We start from the raw sequence: 20540 nt of genomic DNA on the forward strand, positions 1-20540 counted from the left end.
CACCATACATCATTCGTGTAGCGTGTTCTAGTTTCAAAGAATTCGTATTTCACCTTGTTTTATTGGCGCTGAAATAAGTAGCTGTCTTAGCAGAAACCTTTGGGAATATCATTAGAAGATTCCGACTTCGATTAGTACGCGAAGGGCCTCATAAAGTAAAAAAAAGTCTTATAATACATGGCGCGCGTCCTTTTGGATTAAATGCAAGTGACGCGTTTGGTAGTAATAACATTTTCTAGCCCCGGGACGAAAAAAAAAAGTAAGGCTAATTAAAAAGGTATTTGCGAAGTAGTTTTAGCAGCCCAACCGTGCCAATATCATTGTTGTATTACCCATACAGATAAAGGGCTAGTCATTTAAACTGTATCAGATCCAGGGTTAGCGACAGCTGAGGAGAGTCGCCGCTATCTGGCTTCTATTGGCGTCCGCAAGGGGCGATGCTCCGACTTGAATCACACTATTTCTGTCATAGTCTTGTCGGATTATCGGGAATGGAGTACTGTGAAAAGAGCAGGGCAAGGGGCGGTTGCGCGCGCATATCTATCCTGAGACCCCACCTTTAGCGATCGTTGCCATGACAATGACAATAGCCCCTATAAGTTGAGGAAAAGACCATCGACAATAAGAAAAATACTCAGTTAAGACATGCACAAAGTTCCAGTAAGGCTGCTGCTACGCCACGTCCTTAATTCATTTGTATAACCAGTCACCATACCTTATTAAGTATTGTATCATTTGACAGTACATAATTGGAACTTCTTTGTAAAGGAGTAGTAAGGGAAAATGTTTGTCCAAGATATCATGAGCAGTCCACCATTACACGCTTTGCTTCTACCATATTGCCACTAACATTTCAAAATGGTGGAGTGTTCGTCATTTCGAAGTTAACCCTAGAGAGAAATTATTGATTATGTTGATTGCCTTACGTTTTTACTCCCTCAAAAATAAGACTTGCACATGAGCTATGTAGTTATATATCCCCTTGTTTTATACAAAAATGAAAACTACTCACAACATATATATAGTCGCATACTTTGTATAACTATCAGCAGGGTTTTGCTAATTCTAAATTGCATAGAGTTCACTTTAAATCATCTGAAGCTTGCTAATAAAGACAGAAACAATAATGCTCAGACTCCATATGACAAAAGCCGAAGAAGGATTTACCGCATCCAGTCATACGACAGATTTACCCTTAAAACACCCATTTAAAAATCGAGGGTATTAAATGGTTATTGGCAAAGTATGTAACAATATATCACAGTTGAACAGTGGAGTTCAAGATAATCAGAAAATTAAGTTATGGAACCGAAATGAGATTAAGCGAGCGACGAGTGGGTAGGAGAGTAAACGGCTGGCTCTCCTGGGGCTCGAACGCGAAGACTGCATCGCTTTTAAGGTGAACTAATGAGGAAAACCGTTGGATATTAATATCACGTCTTTTAGTGAGCTGCGCATTGACACATAAAACCATTTACCGACAGAAACAGTCGAATCTATTAGATTTAAGTGCTGATTTCACCATTGTTTTGCTTCTACGTTTACGCTTCTATTGAATTCTTTTTTTTCACAAGACAGGAAATGCACTGTCGACGTAATTTGCTATATTATTCTTTACCGACATTTATATCGTGACTACGCTGTGAAAATCTCCCCAACTGGTGCATATTTACCGGTCCAGAAAATTTATTAAACCAGCTGAAATACCTAGTTGTAAGACTGCCTTAGTTTAATACTGCGCGCTTGAAGGCAAGAAATTCATCTGGTCCTGTTATTAGGAGGCTAACAGACAGCGCCTCCATTGTTAGCGTGTTAATTAACGCACCTCGATCACTAATCTTTTTAGCCCTCACTTCGCACTTTATTCTTTTTCTCGATTCTTCAAAAAAAGCTAGATTCTCAATCCCACCACCTTCATACAATCCATGCGGATCTTTATATTTTTCATGGGAAAATCATCGTTATTTGTTTCCTTGTTGAAAATATAAGCCTTGTAAATGAAGGGGAGAAAACGGGAATAGGAAAGAAGAAATAAGAGGACAGCCTGATGGCTGTACAAGGTAATAAAACGCCATGCCTTGCAAATAGTTTGTAAGATACTCCCGGTGAAGATTCAGTGTACTTCTTATTATCTCGTAAAAATATGCCCGAAGGCCTTTCACAAGCAACAATAGTGTGTTTTGCAGATATATTTTAAGTAAAAAAAAAAAACCTGTTAATCTCGACGCTTTGTTTGAATTCGCATCTACACATTAGCATGGAGTTGATTTGAGCTCAATACCTTTATATTCAATCTATTAGAAAAAGGACACAAAGATGTCTTGAATATTTGAATATTTCCTGGGTCATTCACCAAATGAACTCGCCGGGGCATCAAATTAAGTCCGAACCACTAACATGGCTTTGATGTAACTCGAAACGCTCTTCACAATTCGACTATCACTGATTCCTTAAATATTTATTTGAGAGATGCACCAATTTTCCCTTTTTGATAGTATAGTTTCATCACAAAAAAGCGCAACACGCGGGAATACGTGCGACAATCGATAACGCGTACGCTAATTTTCGTCATTTTTTCAGTGGAAATCATTCGCCTCTTATTACGCTACGGGCGCAAAACCAGAAAAAGTTCATATCATGAAATGTTCATTTTCAAAGATACCAAAAACAAATGATGAAAGTGTCTCGCATCGCGAAAAGGCATAATAGATGTCTAGTTAATGCGAATAACAGCGATAAATCACTGGTTTCGATTCAATTTCGAGCGCTAATGAATCTAAGACTCACAATCCGCATTTGGGCTTTGTGCAAAGTTTACTCGGGCAGCTATTAAATTCGATACGATCTCTCGCCTCATATCGATGGAGCGTTGCGCTTTTGTTCGCTCGCAACTAGTGCCTGGCCGTGACATAGCCTAGCCGGCGGTTGTTTTAAGGAACCTTAGTTCGCGCAGATGTTTGGAGCAGCCATTATTCTCCTTGTTCCGCCCACGGTTAAGATCTGTTCGCTAAGCGAAAAAGGTTCTTCACCCGTACATTGTTAGCAAAACTCTAAAACAACTTCGAATGTTTTACGATAACAATGAGCTCAAATCAGATAGCGGAATTTTGCGCTAGATTTAAATCATAATTGAAATACTGGGTATTTTTTTTTTACCCAGAGCCTAGAACTCTACGAGTTGACACAAATAAATAAAATAGTGCTTTTTAAGTTAAACAAGATAGATGGTGGGTTGACGAGTTGCGCAAGTGGTTGATGGTGTTGTCGTGGGTGTTTGCATGGCGCGTGCCCTCTAGATCGACTGTCAAGCGCTTGCTTTCTCTCTGTACGCAATGTAATATAGAACACTCTCAGCCAAACAAAACCTCTGCTAGTGTCAATACCGCGTGAGTGTTGTATGCTCACAGAGACCAACACTTCTTTAGAACTCGCGCCCGCGACACACTTTCCTTGACAGTGCCTCCCTCGGTTACAAGCCGACCGGTCTGTTCATTTAACCTTTTCACAGTTTTTACAAAAGCCGTGCTAATTGCTTCAAAGAAAATCAACGCGCTCCCAATTTAGCGATTGTATGAAGAGCAGTTCAAACAGCAACAAACGAGACGCCATCATTCGTTAGAACACAAGGGGCGAGCTATATAGATTACTAACCGCTCAAAGCACCTCTGTCAAACCAAATTAAATAAATTAAATATAATTTAATTAGAACATTCTAATACCCTTAATTTTGATAATTTTCAAAACAAGCCCTCCACGCACAGTGTGTGTCCATTTGATTGAAAAGAACCCTTGCGAATTGTATTATAACAACATAAGAAATAGCGCTTGCGCCTTTACTGAGCGCCTGTTGCGATTAGAGGGAAACAAAGCGCCAAGCGACTACCCGGAGAGAGCTAGTAATGCTGTAAATGGGCTTACTAACGACACATCGCCTACAAAGAGTTGTGTCGGCGTACTCGCGCATGCGCAGATCGCTAGATGACAGGTGGAACTTCGGGTTTCGCTTCTCTTCTCAATGCCAACCGCCGCCGCTATAATTTAAAATTGAATTAAAGCAATTGTAAAATCAGACAGAAGGCGTTTTGATTCCAGTGTTTTGGCAATCCGTCTATTTTCTCCTTCGTACTGATGATATGGCCAGTATACAAAGACTATGTTGGCTAAATGATCGCATAAATGATGTCTGATTGTTTGGGAGGTGACGAAACTTTTAGTTGGACAAAAAAAATGGCGCGTGCTCGCACATCGTTCATTTAGTAAACCCATATCGCTTACAGAAATCTAATTCCCCAACTACCAACACCCCTATAACGCCCTAAAATAAAAACACACCTCTCGCCTCAGCCCGTTAAAGAGGTCCAACAAAGAGCTCAAGTGTGCGTATTATCAGCGCGGTTAGTCCGCAATTCAATAACGTCCTTCGCAGAAAAATAGCCACATTTAGAAGCTTTCTTGTTTTCAGAAAGAGACTGTGCCTGGGGTTCCGGGCGGCCGAAACAATTCAGTGTATGTAAAACTCTGCAATAAATTCAATTTGTGAGTGAGATTAAGTTGTTCAGATAAGCACTATACAAATAGCCGACTCGGTGAGGGGGGCACTTTTATATTTTTCGATTCCATCATCTCCTTATTAAAAACTGTGTCACGTTTTGCGTTTGATCAATCGAGAGCTGCAGCAAGCGCATTTTTTCTAAGTTGTAGTTTATTTTAAAAAGACAATAAGTGAGCCATATTAGAAACGACAAGAAAAGCAAGCGCAGTTGCAGCTGCTCTCAGTATATTTTTTCTCAACTCGTGTCGGCGACAGAATTTCTAATGCAATCACCTGCGGCAGAGAAACGACAAAAAGATCCATCTAAATCCATGTAGAAATGTCTTTTTTTTAAGTCGCATCAGAAAAAAAAATTTCAGGAAGCTTTTGTTGGTTAAGTGAAAAATAATATTTTGTCAAAACACGCAACAATCCTTACCTCGGTTAAAATCTAGTGTTTTTTCGCCATTTCGTTTTTACACGACGCCAACGCTTGGCCGATTGACTTAGTACAATTTTGTTTTTGTTTTTCTTGAATGCGTCATCTCGCGAGCTGTATTTGGGTGCGCTTAGAGAAGAATCCTAAACTCGCCTGTTTGCGCTCAGAGTGTTTATAATAGTGGTCGATGCATTCAGTAATAGGGGTCGATATACCTATTGCGGAAAGGATTTCTCTTAGGGACAGGAAAGTTTTCTAAACATCTCATCGGGCGCATCCGTGTTTTCTGATCCGTGTCTTACCGGCTGGGGTAAGGGGACCTGGTACAAAACACAGAAAAACACAGATGACCAGAGCTCTGTCATTAAATGCAATTTATTCACAGGGTAACATTAGCCATTGCCAGGGCCCGGACCAATTTAGGGGATGACTTAGTGGATAAATAGCTGTTCATTTTGATTTTATCGTTAATATATCAACCCCTTTCCTAATAGTGTGCAGCTGTGGGCGAGAAGACGTGACCGTTAGACGGTGAAACTCGCCTTGAAATTCCTAACTCACTTCATCTCACCTTCAAACCGAACAAGACATTCTCAGACCACAGGAAGCCCAAGGTATGTGAGCTAGCTCCATCTGCGTGCTCTTATGTAAATATGGTCAAATCCTATCGCACTTTGAAAAATCAGAACAACAAAAAGCCCAAAGCCTCGCAAATTACCAGCAGTTGACAGCCCATTTAAAACGGGCTCCCGACAGAGATAGCAAATCCGAAGAGTTTTATTCTATTTTTCGTCTTCATTCACTGTGAAATGGACGCAGTCACTATTGAAAAAAAAACACACAGCCATGATCGAAAACTAGTAAGAAAGGCTAAATATAACTACGTCAAATATGTATGGCTCGATCAAATAATATAGACGAAAGAATACATAAGCCGGAAATATATGTCAAATCAACGTAGAATCAAGCAATAAACTCGTGGACAGTTGAAATGTTCAATTCTACGCAAATTTTGTGTAAAACAACGATGAAGTTTTTTTTATCGATTCATAAAAACCGTGGGAAAAAAGGCGAAGGCAACAGCTCTAGCGCTGTTTCACAAATAATCAGTTAACGGGGAAGAAAATGAAAGCGATGGAGAGGTCCCTGTTACCCACTGAGTTTCGTAATATTTGAGTGAAATACCAAAAGAGTGGAAGAGAATTTAAGTGTAGTTTGTGTGAATCAGGAGGAAATAGTAGATGGAAGCGATGCGGGCGAGGAGCGAGTGGACAGTCATCAAACCTCTCTCAGTCACCTGTTACGCTACCAACAATACACAGCTAACTTATTTTCTTCATACACAATGCCAATTAGGCTGAGAGATGGCGGGTTTCCACGGTTCTCATTGTGTGAAAGCTCGGGATCTTTTCATTTCAAACACCAAATTCGCGTCTAATTACACTTGCGAATGACGAAATTCCAGTAAGCAAGCCTATCATAAACCAAAGGGCCAAACTAGGGGGCAACTCTGATGTCGTTTCCCTTTTTAACCGAGTCCTTTATAAGCGCGAAGGCTGAAGGCTTTTACAGAGCAAACACAGACTTTTGTTATGAGCCTGTAAATTAAATTGCGCCATTCTAACATTTCAGAAAAAAAGAACTAGGTAAACAAGCTTTTTCAATTTGCCTTTTGTTATGGTGTTTTGAAGAGCAGTTGGAACAAAACACGATCTGTGAGCGATACGAAAATGAGCGTGTGTGAGTGGGCGCATTGCTTGGCCGAACTTATTGCGTGCCGAGATTCGCGGGAGCTCTGATCTGAGGGTTATAAGATCGCGCGCGAGGTCACTAGACCACGGGCTACCTCGACACCTACCAAGTACGTTTCACGCATTCGCCACGCGTTGTCACAGAGTGAGTGACTCGGCTGTAGTTTACACTTACTACTTTCATTGTTACGATTGGTCAGAAGAAAGAAAGTGACACTTATAGAATAACGCCTTCAAAGGGCCAATCGCTGCCGACCACAATCACCCAATCAAAACTCTTAGCGCATATAAATGAAAGACAGTTGAAAAAGTTTCGAGAATATATGAAATTCTAGGAGAATTTTGGCCTCTACTATAGCGTTTCTCCCCCACGGTTTTCTTCAAATTGAATTAGTGTGTAACAAACCATAAATTTGGCAAGTCGAAAGTTCGACCAATCCATCATTCGTTATTTGACATCTGAAGATTCGTTGGTCATTTGACATTTCGATCCAATTGTATTCAATCCCAAGTCTTAGATAAACAGCACTGGCCTTTTAAAGTAACGACTTCAAAGGGTCGTGTGTGACAGACTATAGTGTTGGCACCGTAACATGTACCATCTTCTAGCGACTCATCAACAGTTTGACCAAGAGGTACCACACATGATCCCACAGGTAGACTCTATACTCGACTCCTCGCACTTAGCCTGATAACATCTCGCCGGAGGGCCGACGAGCTGACTTAATGATTACTCCCTTGTCTCTATTCAGTTACAGTCGCGAGTATTGGAGACAAGACGAAAACTCACGAGCTTACAACATCGCAGCAAAAGCGGCCAGAGCCTAACGGTAGATTCACAAGGTAAAGGGCAACCTTGCGACGGAGACGAAATAATGACCTCTTCTTATCCCCATTACATCTATATTTCTTTCCTCCACTTATTTCTAGAACTATTTCAAGATTTATCCCAGATGCAGGAACAGTGGTTGACCGAAGGTAGGATACACAAGTTGCTATTGTGGGAATATCAAAACGCGAATTACGGTAGATATATCACACACTACCAAGTGAATAATTGATGGTGTACAAAGGTGTGATGTTGAAAGTATAATTACGAGTTGTGTAATCACACCAAATAGGAGTAAAGCAACTTTATAATTGTTTGAATGCGCTTTTTTAGTTCGTCCTTTCCACCCCGTGGCGACAGACGAGCAATACGTACCCGAACTAGACAGCTCGCGAGCCCCGAGTAAAGAAGGTAGCGACACCACACATTTTCACTTAGAAAGTTCAACAGGTCTGCGAAAAACGCAACAGTAACTCTTTTAAAAAAAGCGCGAAGCGAGTTTCCGGCAACATCGATTTCCTTTCCACGCCAGCGCGCGTTGACCACGATTTACCTAGATCTCATACCCTCCCAAGAGCTGATCGAGAAACAATAATTAAGTTGGATTTCCTCAGTAAATACGCACCTCAGATAGGTTTGGTATGGAGCATAGCACTCGGGATTAATAGCACCTCTAAGACTCCATGTCGCAATTTCGCGCCCTTCTCGCCCCGAGGCCAAATTTTATTTTCGAGTTATAAAAGGTAGTAATTCAGCTATCCATAAAATTGGAGTCACGAAGATTCTGGACGAGCGAAGGTTAGCTTCACATCAAACGATCCGCACTGATAAACACAAAACCTACTGAAAGTGGCTAAGATTTCAATTTGAGCTGAAATGGACAGGCATCATCTTAATATGTATACACTATACAAAACCCATAATTTTTCTTGACGCTTTTATTACAGTTCAGAACAAAAGTCATGATTTTCACTTGTTACCTGAGGATAGTCCCATCCCATTTTTCAATTATGTAAATAGTGCATTCTTTTTTGTTTTGGGCCATTCATAACGTTATTTTTGTTTTGGAATTGAATAGGCATTTCTTTTTGTCTGAGTGGTTATTTTGCTCGTTTTGTAGGTAACTATGTCACACACGTCAAGGCCGAGCCTAAAGAACAACCGTGCGAGCCAGTGAACACACAAGAAACAGTACGAACCTTAAACAGCAGCGGCAAGATGGAGAACGATTCAAGTCCTTACATGAAGATGATGGGCGACGCGGCCAACACTTCACCGCTAGTTTATAGCTGTGGAACCCAGCCCTCGAGTTTCCACTGCATGAAAAGCTATCGACAACTTGCTTACGACAATTTAGCGGCCTTCGAGGGAGCCCCACAAACTTATGCTCCCGTGAAACAAGAGCCCATCGACTACAGCACAGCTTCCGATAACCCATACGAGCAAGGTAACTTAATTTTTCACTAATTCTGTGCAGGGGGAGTTTCTTTCTGTTCGTATTTCGGCACTACCGTGCATTTTGACAGCGCAATCAAGAAATCAGGATGTTTAGGTAGCTAAGGTTTAAGGAAGCCCTGGTATTTCATTATTAATTCAATTTCGTGATAGCCTTTTCGACGAAGAACTTTTTTGTTTCTCTTTTTTTCCCTCAATTCAGGAAAAATACTAGTGGTCTCAAAAGGAGTATTTTTTTATCATCAGCTTGTATTTAATTCCGATAAGTCGCGATGAATTGTTAAAGCTCATGCATCAGGTTATTGCCGTAAAGCAAACTTTATCCTAATTCCACAGAATTCTATGCGCTCATTACCAACGAGCCTCGATATTTCCCACGTGCTGGATTAACACGGGGCTCTAAACCATCAAATATGAATCCTACTTTGAGCCTTTTCGCCCAAGATCGTTATTTCACGACAGATCCACTAGTTTTCCCAGCTTACGTCTCGCGACAGCCATTGGCGGTTAACGTGCAGAGTTCATTTGAATTGTTTTTGTAAAATGGGGGGAAGTTGCAAGTACTCGGAACGATGGAGTGACAGCTTACTGATTCCTGGTCTTTTTGTTGTTTTCGCCGGCATTTAGAGCGACTCCAAGGCTACGCAAGCGCTTATCACCACCAACCTCATCAACAGCCTGAATGTTACGGACATCAAACAACCGCTAACGAAGGTAGCAAGCATTCTTTTTCTAAAGAGAATGTCTTTTTTCGTGTGTGTGTGTTTTTTTTTTTTTTTTTTTGCTCGCTGCAATTAGGCATTTTGATAGCCCCAACTAGCATTAATATTCATATACGACTTTGATTTCATGATAGAGAATTTTAAAATTAATTCTAATTGCTATGGAGTATACCAAATGCAAGCTTTTTTGGCTTTCGCTTGCAGATGTTTGGCCTTTTGATTGTAAAATCAGTTTAATATTTCTATGGCAAACTGTTTAACATGTGAAACTCTGTCAGCCTCGTCGCAAATCTACAGATGCGTGCCGACTCACAAATGCCATTTCACAAACGAAAAGAACAAAATATAAAAATGTCAGTTGTCTTAAGGGAGTACAGTATGTATGCTTTTAAGATGCTATCATCTCAATTTGTCTCTTGGCATGAGCAGCAAAGTATAGCCTTAGAGTTTGAAGGAAATTACAAGTTAATTCGCTTTGCCTAAAACACTATTATTGCTTTCAAATTTAACTCTAGCTTAAACCCAGAATTTACTTCTTTCGCCACTTTGAGCAGCGTTTACAGGAATTACAAAATTTACCTATTATCAAAGAACAAATAACCGAATTCTTAAAATATGATTCTGCTAAATTACTGTGATTAGGTACTGAGAAGAAAACAATTTTTTTCTTTTGATTTTCCATACTAAAAATCTTTTGTTTGCGTTTCATATTTCAGTAATTAAATTAGTCCGTAGAAAGAATCGCTAGCAAATACACACTTCGCCAAGGTCTCGCATCCTTAATCTTATTCAGATTTTAAAACGCTTTCATCGGTGCTTTGGCTTCAAAAAACAATTTTCTTCGCATTGTGAGAAGTAATTTAATTTTGTTGGGCGACCTACAGTTCGCAAGCACAGGGCTCTCTAAGCAGGTGCATCTAGTATTCAATAGGGCAAATTTCACATGATTAGCCATTTGGGATTTTTACTCCCTATAACCTCAGAACAATCGAAAATATATTATAACATGAAGGTAACAGAGGCATCAAAGTGCCTTACACCAGCATTCTCTATCATAAAGCGTAAAGTGCAGTTAATCTTTAATATAATGGGTAGTTTTATTCTATTTCGTTTTTCCCATTGAAGTTTCGTTACATCCTTTCGAGGCAGCATGCTGGAAAGATTATATTAAAAGAGCACATAATATAATAAATAACTGTTCGATCACAAAACAACTTTAGCTTTTGCTTTCTGGGGCTATAAACTAATAGAAAACGGCATAAATTCAAAAAGAATTTCCAACAGCTAGAAAAAAGGTTGATGAATAGCCAAAACGCCAATTCCTTGTTCAAAACATTTTCAGTGCAAAGGTTTAAAAGCGAATAATTAAATCCATCAGGACGCCTCTAACACTGGTTGAGCTATTTTCAAGCGATTTGATCAAATTAATAACTACTCCTCTTAACCCCTATTTTCGAGAAAAGCAAAGCACTGTTCTCCTCGCTATTTACAGAGGAACAGTTGTGCGCCATCGCGAATATGATATAAGGAAGATTATTTTCGCTCACTTGAGTTTTCCTTTGAATTCAACAGAAGAAACATCTGTCTCCTGCACTCTTGAAGCGCTCTTTAATTTGTCTCCATACGTCAACTCCCAATCCAAAGCAATTTTTCAAAGATGAAATAATATGAAAGAAATCATTTATCAAAATTGTGGATGTACACATACTTTCCTGTATTCTTCTGTTTCAAATGACGGTTTTTCCCCATTTTCGCGATTTCTCCCAAACAGTAAAAGATTTTACAAAACCGATGTAAACAACACTTGCATCGGTGCCGCGCTCCATACAACCTATGACTGATGTGTACAAGGTATATGTATCGTATTTCAATGGAACATAAGGAATAACGAAAAAGTAAGAAATGTTTGGTGGAAGAATCGTACAATATCCAAGAAAAAAAACGCACCCTTTCTTCTCAGCATGAAATAAAAGTTCTTTATCGACCAGAAACCATCCCTCTGTCTAACAAAAAAAAACGTTTTACAGCGTAACAAACTCGTGTCCAGCAAAGTCGGTCTTTTAGCCATGAAGACATCTCCGCGAACGAGCGTCATTTCGCTGTTGTCCACTATAGCTTCCTTTTCCAAATACAAGCACAAATCATAAGGCCTCGCACCTAACGTACCGACAGACCACAAGAATAGCTCGTCACTAAAAAGTACCAACAGATTCTCGCTTGCAGTTTCAGGAAGGCAGTAAAAATTCCTTGAAAATCGGCGCACTGCGTTCATTTATAGCAAAGGACAGGATATTTACTGAACTAAACGGGAAACGATATGTCAACATGAACAGGCGGAAACGATAAAAGAGTTAAGAGACTATACTTTAAAACACTTCGAAAACGGGAAACGGGTTAATTTTAACTCTTGGCTTAGGTGAAACAAAGCGATATCCGCAGAAAATTTGCTTATAAATGCCTAAAGGTTGACATGGGAAGCGGCGGGGATCGGTTATAGTTCATGAAAGGCCGCTCAGATCACCCCTGCCTCTTATCTACCGGACGTGGTATATATGCGAGAAATCCCCTCTTAGTAGTTCAGCCTAGCAAAGAGTTGCAATGAGTAGCCGAGGTATGCTAAGACCAGCTCCGCTTTTAATTCTACCAACCCTGCTTCAAAATCGAGGTGAATACCCTTTTACCACATACCGAACCTTCGCGCTTTCTTCCACCCCGAGAATTATCTTAGGAGAAAATAGTCAAGAGATAATTCGAAACTGAGCAAAGCAGTATAAGGAAACTTTATTTTGCGCTACTACTATGATAAAAATGCATTATACATTCACCAAAGAAAACACATACAGTTTTGTATCAATGCCGAGCAAACTTGTAGAGTATCAACAATATAATTCAATTTTCCCATTATGAATGGTCGAGAAATCGCAAACTCGGCGCTAAACGCTTTTGCGAATTGTCCTAACGTTTTGACGACAAAAGCACTATATGTTAGGGCACTCATTGACCTGTGTTAGGAAATTAACAAATACCTTGGTCTAGTTGTCTAAAGAAAAGCTCTCGTTATCGCTGTTTGAAAGAAAAACGATCTCTTGCGCAAACAGCTTTGGTCAAAGTCTGTCTTTAAAGGGAAATGCATTGAAACAGGCTATGAAAGATTAGCACTTTTCTAAGTAAATTCTTACTTTCACTAGTAAAAGGTTATTCAAGGAATTATCATTAAAACGCGACTAAGATTTTTTTCCTTCAAATTACATAAAATGTCAAAACAACAAAAATTAACCTCTTTTTTCATCTTTTATACAATTAATGACCACAGGGACTTTTCAGGAGTGATTTATTGCACGATTGAAATCTGAGAATCTAAGATTTTTAACTTGGTTTTGTCTTTTCCCTCCAGCGCCGAGCGTATACGACCCTAATCTTCACTCGTTCTACGACGAACCGCTTCCATACGCAGATCGCTACAAAGACTATCACAAAGAATATAAGGACTACTTCGAACACAAGGAAATGAAGGATTATAGAGATGGTGAGTTTTTAATAGTTATGTTATATTCGTTAAACAACACATTCTAAAAGCGCACAAAAAATAGGCGTCAGAAAACCACCCGATATCTTAGTTTAAACATTGTAATAACTTGAAACACAACTGAGAGAAACCCGAAATCCGAATGGATGCTTGAAGCGAAACATTTCTCGCAAATCCAATGAGGGGCCTTTTTTGATTGCTCTTTTTGTCGAAGGTCGATTTACATGCAAACAACCCGCGCTTGAAATTGTACACTTCTGCGGTTCGAAACAAGTGCCGATTACACAGAGAAGCAAGCATTGCTTTACCACAGAATATAAAAATCATATCGAAAATATTTGTGGAACTACTTGAGAAAGCGGAAGCAACTTGCTGTTTCGAGTTTATTCAGCTCATTCACCGTTTCTTCCGCAAAGATTTTCTAGTTTCCGAAAGATATTACTACACTGTGCATGAACTACGGAGGAAGTTCAGCAAGTTGTTTTGCGGATTTGGATTTCTCGCGAGGCTAGGGATTTTCTATCGCTACAAGCATTATGTCAGTTGAAGACAATGGGAGTGGTTCCTGCGAGATCTAAAGCCATTGCTTTGCTCCCCAGCTGTTAAGTTATCGCTGAAAAAAGCCATTACCAAAAGAATAGTCGTCAAACTGTCGAAACTTATTCGCAAATTTTATCCTCAATTCCTTAAGATACTAAGCTAGCGCCGATAAGATCCTTAAGAAGCAGAAAAAACAACACTTTTCGCGATGCGCGAAGTAGATAGCTGGCCCTAAAAGGCCGAAATATCACGCGCGACTAATTAAAGTAGTCAATTTGATTGCTTTTCTTAAAACAGTCGCTCGTAGTTTAAAGATGAACAGAGAAATGAAAAGCAGCGCCGATATTTATCACTGGTTATAGCAAAATTCAGTCATTAGAAAGTCATTAACAAAAACGTATTTTTCGTAGTAAAGTAAAAAATGGATACTTGACGAATAGTGTATAAAACATTAAAATAAGCCTACAATAGCAAAGATTAAGTTTTTTGGCACAGGAACATAGCCTTTGACATTTTATTTGTGAAATACGTAATGCGAAGTAGACAGAATGGCTTAGCGTTATCAAGCAAGGCTTGAAAACATATCTCCTGTAAAACAAACGCTAAAAAGGACATTGCCAGCTCTATATATATTCAGGCGACACAGTTGAAACCTATACGAAAGCGATCTGTTGTCATCCTCGTCGACTTTCAAAATTGAATTACGGGCTGAAAAAAAGAGAGAAAACAATAGTTCTGGGGGAAATAGTTGAAATTGTATAAACGGCAATCGCTAATTTCATGATATCGCCAGAAAAATATTAATAAGGTCAAACTAATATCCAGTTTATTTTCTCTCTATAATCAAAACTTTGTAATAACATTCCGGGATATTTTGAAATCTCAGCAAGCTGTGCATATTAAGGACCGGCATGTGCGAAGAAGCGTGTTCGACAGGAAAAGGCTCGGGGCACGGTAATAAAACCGAGAAGCATGCTAGCTAAACTTAGACATGAATGGATGAAAGAAACGCCAACTCAACCTTACGCCTAATCGATTGAAAGCGTTCGTTTCAGAATGGCTCATGTTGAAGGGCCATTTCCTCCACAGTGGGGCTTTGTTTGGCTAACTTAATGGTATTTGTTTACAATTAAGTGGAGTTGAACACAGTTTTACTAGCAGGCGTTCGGCTCCACAAATACCCCTCGGCGGATTTCAGATTTCTAATGAGCTATGCCCCTGGCAGATGCGAGATGGCGCCGTTTCGAACACCCTAATTACAAACTCCCGTACACAAGCGCTTAGATTTATTTGAATTGACTGCATCTCCGCATGAAATCTTATTTGTTAGCTTCTGCTTGTATTGCTATTAAGGTTTTGAGCCCATGTCATAAGTGTTTGATTCATGATCGGTAAGTGCGGCCAAGTTTGTTCCCTTTTCAATCCGTACACACGGGTCTTAAGGCCATTGAATTCGCTAATTTAATAGACCTCAATTAATAACTCGAAAACACACTCTTTTGCAAGAAAAAAATATATAAAATTGTGAATGTCAAAACCTTTCTCACGCTTATTTTATGTGTTTTTTCTCTCACGAATTTTACAAATGCGAGGCTTAAGCATCTGTTTCAAATAACACCCACGTAACTGGCGAATTTCAGGCTTATGATGTTTTTCTTATTATTTTTAGCGCCTTTTGTCAATAAGGAGAAACACCTAGGTTCATTAAGATATATTTATTTTGTGCACCTATAGAAATTCGCTTAAATTGCGCACAACAGATAGGAAATGTATTGAATTGCTTGGGCCTAATTGTTCTTACCCACCATTGTTCTTTTTGTTTTTAATGTTTCGGCCGTGCTTAGTGACAAGTCACATGTGGATTTAACCCTAGTTATCTTGATGACATAAATTTTGAACTATTTTCACTTTGGGAAAAACGAAACAGACACACAAGCAATCAATTTTTCGGAATAGTTTTGTGTAGTGTAAAAAAACACGATAATGGGCATGAAGGCGATTTCGCATCTTTTGAATGCTCAACTCAAGCTCACTGATCCAGTCTGCTCGCTCACACATAAGTGTCAGAGCCTCACGCCCCTATTTACCGCTACATGTGTGTTATTTTGTGTTTTCCCTCTCCGTTTTCTCAGAAACTTTACACTCAAAAGACACCGACAGAAAGAATTGCAATTAGGCAAAGAGCAGTGCACTTAGATCTACGACTATTTTGAGTCTAACACAGTTATTGAGCGCAGTCGTAGCTCCCGTCAACCTACGCGCGGTAGCAATCTCATACTATGGCGTTTTTTAATTTCAATAATCATCACAGTTCACAGTGGCACACAGGAATTGCGTATAGCTGGGAAAGTAAGTAAGATATATTTACTTTCGAAAGGAAAAGAGCCATATATGTCGATTCCTTTACTTCCAGTAGCTTCTTGGTTGTGTTCTTAGTTGTTCATGGCCCAAGTGGAAAGTGTGCTCACCTACTTATCCCTGAATTTTAACAATCCGATGTTATCTCTGCCATCTATCATCAATTCTATAGCTATATATATTGTTTAGCTTTCCTGTGGACTTAGTTTATAAAATGTCCTTTCCTCTCTGGGTTAATGACTCAAGATAAACCTCCTGGAGGGATAAGGAACGTACTGAGTCGTGGGTCGCGCGTACTTGTTAATGCTTTGGCTGAGGCTCCCACAAACACGAAAACTCGCTAAAGGGGCATTTATTTGTATATTTTTTATATAGTATAAAGCAGTGGCTACACCCAAAGCTGGTCAAAAAGCCAGTTTGCTATTTTCCCTTTTTCGGTGGCATATTTTTTTTATGATTTTCTCGAGCAAAGACAAAACTAAGCGACAACTAAAATAATAAATTTGTCACAGCATATGGATTCAAGCGCAAAACCTTTATCTCTCAGTATCTGATTTTTAATACTTTTCTCTCGTAATCGATATGATGAAGGGTGTCGAATGTTTAAGTTTATTGGAGGAAGCGCATGATCAAGCACAAAGTGCTATATTGAATAATCGAAGTGATAAGATCACAACGAACACCTTATATTAGCGCGTTCCCTTTACTCCTCTATGCTATGTCCATTCAGTTACAACTGTTTTATTTATCACAACTTAGAAGCGAATACTCAGTCTTTTCGATTCAGTTACAACTGTTTTATTTATCACAACTTAGAAGCGAATACTCAGTCTTTTTGCGTATACAGAGTCAGAGTAAATAAATTTAAAACAAATTGAAAAAAAAAAATGGTATTTTGTCACATTTATATTATTAAATCGGTAGCTTTAAAATGTCAAAAAAATCACCCCTACCACACTACTTCTTTACTGTGATCTGTCAGCTCTACAATCGAGCTTTTTTAATATCCGTTTATTTACATTTTATTGTTTTTTTTCCAATTCTCAGTGAGCCCGGAGTTCAAGGTACCAAACGGAGTTCCCTATCCAGACAACAGGACGTTCCAGCGCCGAGGTTCCTTACAGCTTTGGCAGTTTCTCGTGGCTCTCTTGGACGAGCCAGAATGTTCGTCCTTTATAGCCTGGACAGGTCGAGGATTGGAGTTCAAACTGATCGATCCTGAAGAGGTTGCGCGTAGATGGGGACTCCAGAAAAACCGACCGGCAATGAACTATGACAAGCTGAGCCGATCCCTACGTTATTACTACGAGAAAGGAATCATGCAGAAGGTCGCCGGTGAACGTTACGTGTACAAATTCGTGTGCAGTCCAGAGGCACTATTCAGCATGGCCTTTCCCGACTCACAGAAACCATACATCAAACCCGAGTGTCGGGAACCTAAGCCACTGACGCCGCACACGCCCCAGCAACTAGTGCCCCTACCGAAAGAACCTTATCCAAAAGCACACTATCCGCAACAACACTACGTAGCGACATCAACGAACTGTTATCAGGCTGAGTGGGACATGGATTCCACGTGCGTTTACTAGCCATGATAGACAGAGTAGATGATATTTCTATTGATATATTATGAATTTATTTTTGCTCATGTGAATCCAAGATATCTCTTGTTGCTCAACAGCAGAAGCACTGCTGCATCCTGGGTAACCCAGCGTTCTTTGCAGTCGCTTTTTATAGAGTAATAAGCTCTAAACACTGTCATTGGCGGCTTAGACCAAACATTGCCGACCCCTTGCATGCGACCTATTCCTTCACAACGGATTTTAGATAAATTTGTAGATGTATCATTTCACGGAGGGAATAGTGTAGCCAATGAGTACTGCAAACAGTATTTGGTTGAGCTCTTAAGATGAGATTTGGTTGCTCAACATTTTTTAGGGGGGTCTAGTTGACTTAAGCTAAATATGGAATGGAGTTCATATTATTAGCAGATCAGGTGCTGAGGGAGAGACAAAGCAGCTAAAATTAATTCACAGACGAATTTTAGTTGTATCAGACAGACTCCCTATTTTTATTGCCAAGTATTGTGTATTTCAAAATGCTATGATCAAAATTGAAGATTTTACAAAACATTGGCAGTACAGCAAGGCTAGTATGACAAAGAATGCATTGAAAGGTCAGGGGCTAAAGCCCCCATGCCCCCCATTGGTTCATGGAAAATGCTGTTAAGCTTTATCTCCTGATTTAATTTGAGTTCAATAAAACTCACATATGATGCAATGTTCATGCAAGTGGGCATTTGAACAAAATTATTTTTATTGCAAGTGTTGGCTGTTTTTAAAAAGATTGAACAGCATTGCAATAGTTAAAGATTTCTCTGTATTGAATATGGATGCAGATGAAATAAAAAAAAACAGTGTACAAATTTGACAAAAACTATTACAGCCCAAAATACAAAGGACTTATGTAGCTATACAAATACTATTTATAAGATTGTAAAATATATATATACATATATTATATATTGTACTGTTTACTGCAAGCTAAATTTGTAATATTTGTGGTGTGTGAGTGAATTTTGACGAGAAAATAAAAAAATGGTATGTGCAAAACTTGTGTGCAGATCCCTACCAGGAGCTTTGGAATCCTGAAGACAGAAAGAGGCATGTCCATGTCCTTTTGTGAAGATCCCCTTCAGGGCTTGGGTGAGGGGCTGGATGTGTCCATGATCTTGGGGAGATGGGGGTCCTTAGAAGCAGAGACTTCAAAGTGATTAGTTTGCCCTGGAGTATCAATTTTCCTTAAGGTCACAAAATTTGCTTAGTTCTTCTTTTGTAGGAGAACAATATTTAAGGACATTAAAGAAAAATAAGAAACAAATAATTAGTCTCACACTGTTAGTAGTACCTGTGACCCCACCCCCCTTTTCCAAGGCTTGCCACGCCTCTGAGATGCAGTTAGCACAAACTAACTGCATTTTAGGCAAAGAGGAAGGGAGCATGTTTTGGGCATCCTTTGCCTAAATATGTTGCAATTTAGAGTCTGATTATGGGGGGAACTATATGCTAGAAAGAAGTAACAAAAACAGCACCATCGGGCTCAACATTTTATTATGGGAAAGCTTGTTTTGTTTGCGTTATGGGGGAATTTTTACAACCTACATGTTGCAAAACCTAACTTTTCATCTAGACATAAAACAGACAACCTTCTGTTTTTTTGCAGTTTCTATCCAGGATTTACTCAATTAGTTATATCTAGTCCTACAATGATCAAAGAAATTTGGTAACCTCTAATAAACGATAGAGATTAAATACCAATACCAACAAAACCATGGTCACCGAAAAGTTTTAAGCCTTAACTGATACTAGGCAAAAATAGGTAGGTCACGTCTTTATTTACACCCTCAGACTTGTGCCCAGTCGTTATTTGCTTTGGCGCGGACATCCACAGTAACCAAAGCAAATTCCAACCCAAAAACTAAATCCTGACCGTCATGCATTGTCGCTTGTTCAACCTTCCCAAAATGTATCGCGCGGTTGTCTCGGTACGAGACTGTTACAACCTAAAGAATAAGCTATAATGCTGCTGTGACCATGTTTTATATTGGAGACATTTAACAAATTCTTATCATAAGGAACAAAATACTTAAGACAACTCTCAAATGGATTACTTATAGTCAAATGATCAAGAAAATAAACAAATCTTGCGTACTTTTGATCTAGCTCAACAAGCACTAGTCCAGACCTGGGACTCTCTTTGCGCTCGGCATTCTGGCTCGCGTTCCTGGACTAAAGGTCTGGACTAAACAAGCACAAGCATCAATCAGTGTGTCATTTCCACTGATAAGCAAATATCAAACACATGGCAGTGAGATTTGCAAAGAAATGAAACACCGCATGGGCCCCGTGTGAATAACCTTCCAATACTATTGTCATCTTTTATCCTTACTCTAAGTCGTACAAGAGCTGTCATATAAACTTAGAAGAAATACTTACCATGTAACTCATCGAGGCTGTTCTTTCAGAGATGGGTTTTGATAAAACAATAAAAGTTAAACAAAAGAGTTCAAAAGAGTGGACCAACGGAGGTCAACAAGGAAACCTGTATTGTTAATCATTCTCAGTCTACAGCTAGCTAGAGGGGCAAAGGTATCCCATAGGGGAGATGTAGGGGGGGGGGGGGGGGGTAGGCTAGATTTCCAGCCGTCGCTTACCTTCATCGGCCCCGTACTGCGGGCTCACAGAAACAAGCTGGAAGGGAGGGGATTTTGTCGGGAAGACTCCAATAATAATACTGAGCGATGGGAACATTGTTTAATTCTCAATAGGTTCGCAATGTATCCCCCTAGCTCCCCCTAACGTACCTATCATATTAGGTACCACACAAATT

The 20540-nt window shown here is 39.6% G+C and overlaps 1 protein-coding gene and 1 long non-coding RNA gene across 5 annotated transcripts; one reads left to right on the top strand and one right to left on the bottom strand.

The window, feature by feature from the left end:
* The first annotated feature begins 1219 nt into the window (after positions 1 to 1219).
* Positions 1220 to 18763, top strand: LOC5509069 (ETS translocation variant 5). Of its 4 annotated transcripts, XM_048723617.1 has the most exons (9): positions 1220 to 1399; positions 5465 to 5584; positions 7474 to 7564; positions 7652 to 7699; positions 7884 to 7961; positions 8671 to 8997; positions 9633 to 9719; positions 13122 to 13253; positions 17199 to 18763. In XM_048723617.1, exons 4-9 carry the CDS (start codon positions 7675 to 7677, stop codon positions 17738 to 17740), a joined length of 1191 nt encoding a protein of 396 aa, XP_048579574.1. In that variant the 5' UTR covers positions 1220 to 1399; positions 5465 to 5584; positions 7474 to 7564; positions 7652 to 7674; the 3' UTR covers positions 17741 to 18763. The 4 variants fall into 4 exon arrangements, with proteins under 4 accessions (XP_048579574.1, XP_032233790.1, XP_032233789.2 ...); XM_032377898.2 differs by lacking the exons at positions 1220 to 1399; positions 5465 to 5584 and adding an exon at positions 6909 to 7356; XM_032377897.2 differs by lacking the exons at positions 1220 to 1399; positions 5465 to 5584 and adding an exon at positions 6912 to 7377.
* LOC125560964 lies at positions 17774 to 20254 on the bottom strand. Its single transcript, XR_007306976.1, has 3 exons — positions 20147 to 20254; positions 19863 to 19952; positions 17774 to 18899 (listed from the first exon to the last, which is right to left on the bottom strand). It is a non-coding gene; the product is annotated as an uncharacterized LOC125560964 (long non-coding RNA).
* Between the last annotated feature and the right edge of the window lie 286 nt (positions 20255 to 20540).

The sequence above is a fragment of the Nematostella vectensis genome, chromosome 2, assembly GCF_932526225.1.
Source record: "Nematostella vectensis chromosome 2, jaNemVect1.1, whole genome shotgun sequence".
Taxonomy (NCBI): domain Eukaryota; kingdom Metazoa; phylum Cnidaria; class Anthozoa; order Actiniaria; family Edwardsiidae; genus Nematostella; species Nematostella vectensis.